Below are 2,983 nucleotides of genomic sequence, written 5' to 3' on the forward strand. Positions count from 1 at the left end.
ATAATTTTCCATGCAACTGAGAACTAAATAAATTAATCTTCCCTTATTAAAGTTGATCGAAAGCAATGTCTAAACTCTTTTGGGTAAGCTAAATTAAACTAAATTTGGAAGTTGACATTAAATTTATATTTAAAAATGAAGTTGTAAATAAAAAGTTGCAGGGTTTGGACTTTCATTGCAGGTTTAGGATCCTCAGTCCCTTTCCTTTTGACCAATTATTCTTTACAATATTTTACCATATAATATATATATATATATGAAGATTAGAAACTGGGTGTGCATCAAGCTCTTAATTACTGTCTCTCTTCTCTAAACAAGACAGAGAGAGAGAGAGAATTGTATAGGAAGACTAGAAGCTGCAATGGAGTGCTTTTGATCTACTTACTGACACAAAGTTTCCAGCTTGCTGTTTCTACAACATTGCCTATTCGTAACTCACAAGCAAAAACCAAATAATCACTCACACCCCAAAACCAAAACGAAGATTCGTGTTCTTTTCGCAAAGGCCAGGCTAAAACAAACCTCATATATTAATCCCACTTTCTCAGACAGCCTCATCTGTCTGGTTGGTACTCCATCAGAGCTAAACAAAATATACATAGAGATGGAGATTTCCGGTCAGTTTGGGTTGATCTGGGAGCAAACGAGGGCGCCATTGATGGTGCCAGTGCTGAAAGTCATGGTGGTTGTGTGCCTGGCAATGTCCTTAATGCTTTTTATCGAAAGGGTTTATATGGGGATTGTGATAGCTTTTGTCAAGTTGCTTCGGAGAAAACCTGAGAAAATGTATAAATGGGAGCCGATGAAGGACGATGTTGAACTTGGGTATTCGGGTTATCCCATGGTTTTAGTTCAAATCCCAATGTATAATGAAAAAGAGGTCCGTTATCCGTATATATAATATACTTTGCTTGATATATATATATATATATATATATATATATGTAGTGAAATTTGCTTATTTATAGTGTTGTGTTGGATATATAGGTGTATCAGTTGTCGATCGGAGCTGCATGTGGGCTTTCATGGCCGGCTGATCGGATCATAATTCAAGTGCTCGATGATTCAACGGATCCTGCCATTAAGGTGCTCTCATTAAACCATTTAATGGTGTACTTTTTACGTAGATTTTTGAATTTCAGTGGTGGATACATTCTAATGGTATGGTTTTGTAGACTCTGGTGCAACTCGAATGCCAAAGATGGGCCAGCAAAGGCGTGAATGTAAAGTACGAGATAAGGGACAACAGGAATGGATACAAAGCAGGTGCTCTAAAAGAAGGGATGAAGCATAGCTATGTTAAACAATGTGATTATGTTGCCATTTTTGACGCCGATTTCCAGCCCGAGCCAGACTTCTTAAACCGATCCATCCCGTTTCTGGTTAACAACCCTGAACTTGGACTAGTTCAAGCTCGTTGGAAATTCGGTAACCTTTCATTAAAACCTCCCTCTTGTTATGCTTCTTTTGATCTAGTCATGGCTTGAAGCATGTGTGGGATGTGTTGCAGTGAACTCGGATGAATGCCTAATGACAAGGATGCAAGAGATGTCATTGGATTACCATTTCATAGTGGAGCAAGAAGTGGGATCTTCCACCTATGCTTTCTTCGGTTTCAATGGTAGTTCTTTGAATTTCACACAAACCTCATATGACATCGATCGACGGCTTTTATGTCCTGTAATGAACGTCATACGGTTTCTATGATGGCTGCAGGGACGGCTGGCGTGTGGAGAATTTCAGCAATCAATGAAGCAGGAGGATGGAAAGACAGAACAACAGTTGAAGACATGGATTTGTCTGTCCGAGCTAGTCTCAAAGGCTGGAAATTCGTTTACGCCGGTGACCTCAAGGTGAAAAATGAATTGCCTAGTACTTTCAAAGCCTACAGGTTTCAACAGCACAGATGGTCATGTGGCCCTGCAAACCTCTTCAAGAAAACGGTAACAGAGATCATGAGAAACAAGGTATATGTACATATAAATCTTATACATGGTAACCTAATATGTACCATATTACTGAATGGAATTGTGCATATCATTGCAGAGAGTTTCACTGTGGAAGAAGCTATATGTGATTTATAGTTTCTTCTTTGTCCGAAAGATAGTGGCACACATCGTCACATTCGTGTTCTACTGCGTTGTCTTGCCTGCAACCGTGTTTTTTCCCGAAATCGAAGTTCCGAAGTGGGGCGCTGTCTATATTCCTTCCATTATCACTCTACTCAATGCCGTCGGAACTCCAAGATCATTGCATCTAGTACTATTCTGGATCCTGTTCGAGAATGTCATGTCCTTACATAGGACAAAGGCGACATTCATCGGTCTGCTGGAGGCAGGAAGAGTGAATGAATGGGTCGTTACAGAAAAATTGGGAGACGCTCTGAAGCCTAAATCAGACGGTAAGCCTCCGAGGAAGCCTCGTATTCGTATCGGAGAAAGGTAAACTACTCTTAATCGATCGAACTGGTTCCGGCTTTTTCGTTTTTCTTGAAGTGTTGGTGTGACTGATTGATATGTGGTTGGTGGATATAAATGAACAGAGTCCATCTACTGGAGCTTGGAATCGGGGCATACCTATTCTTGTGTGGGTGCTATGATTTGGCCTTCGGGAAGAATGGGTATTCATATTCCTGTTCTTGCAATCCATTGCCTTCTTTTTGGCAGCTGCTGGTTATGTTGGAACCATTGTGTCTGCTTAATTATTTCATCGAACAGTCAGATCTCTCAACTCTCTGATTGTCCAAATATGCGATACTGTTGGATTTCTTTTAATTGTTAGATTATTACAGAGGGTGGCCATTCTTGTTTACAAGCCTAGCCAAGTGGATTTCAACGATAAGGTTGAATTGTATTATGTTTCTCACATGTACAACTTACATGTTCAACAAAAATTAAAGAAATTACTTAAATAATATTGTTTAATTTTATTCTGCCGGTTTATTTTCTAATATATATATATATATATAAATGACTAAACATTT

General features: G+C 39.2%; 1 protein-coding gene across 1 annotated transcript; it reads left to right on the plus strand.

Annotated features, from left to right (window-relative positions):
- The first annotated feature begins 595 nt into the window (after positions 1-595).
- On the plus strand, positions 596-2,738 carry LOC120207923 (glucomannan 4-beta-mannosyltransferase 9-like). The gene is made up of 7 exons (XM_039207319.1): positions 596-880; positions 988-1,086; positions 1,176-1,428; positions 1,511-1,621; positions 1,717-1,973; positions 2,047-2,441; positions 2,543-2,738. The coding sequence occupies exons 1-7, from the start codon at positions 605-607 to the stop codon at positions 2,736-2,738; spliced, it is 1,587 nt and encodes a 528-aa protein (XP_039063250.1). The 5' UTR covers positions 596-604.
- Positions 2,739-2,983: the final 245 nt, after the last annotated feature.

Source organism: Hibiscus syriacus, unplaced genomic scaffold (genome assembly GCF_006381635.1).
Source record: "Hibiscus syriacus cultivar Baekdansim isolate YM2019G1 unplaced genomic scaffold, ASM638163v2 tig00015498_pilon, whole genome shotgun sequence".
Classification (NCBI taxonomy): Eukaryota; Viridiplantae; Streptophyta; class Magnoliopsida; order Malvales; family Malvaceae; genus Hibiscus; species Hibiscus syriacus.

Excerpts from the sequence above, each read along its gene's own strand:
- LOC120207923 (XM_039207319.1), top strand. The coding sequence starts at position 605 with ATGGAGATTTCCGGTCAGTTTGGGTTGATCTGGGAGCAAACGAGGGCG. Across the intron at positions 1,429-1,510 it reads TCAAGCTCGTTGGAAATTCG|TGAACTCGGATGAATGCCTA; the intron begins GTAACCTTTCAT and ends GATGTGTTGCAG. Across the intron at positions 1,974-2,046 it reads TCATGAGAAACAAGGTATAT|AGAGTTTCACTGTGGAAGAA; the intron begins GTACATATAAAT and ends ATATCATTGCAG.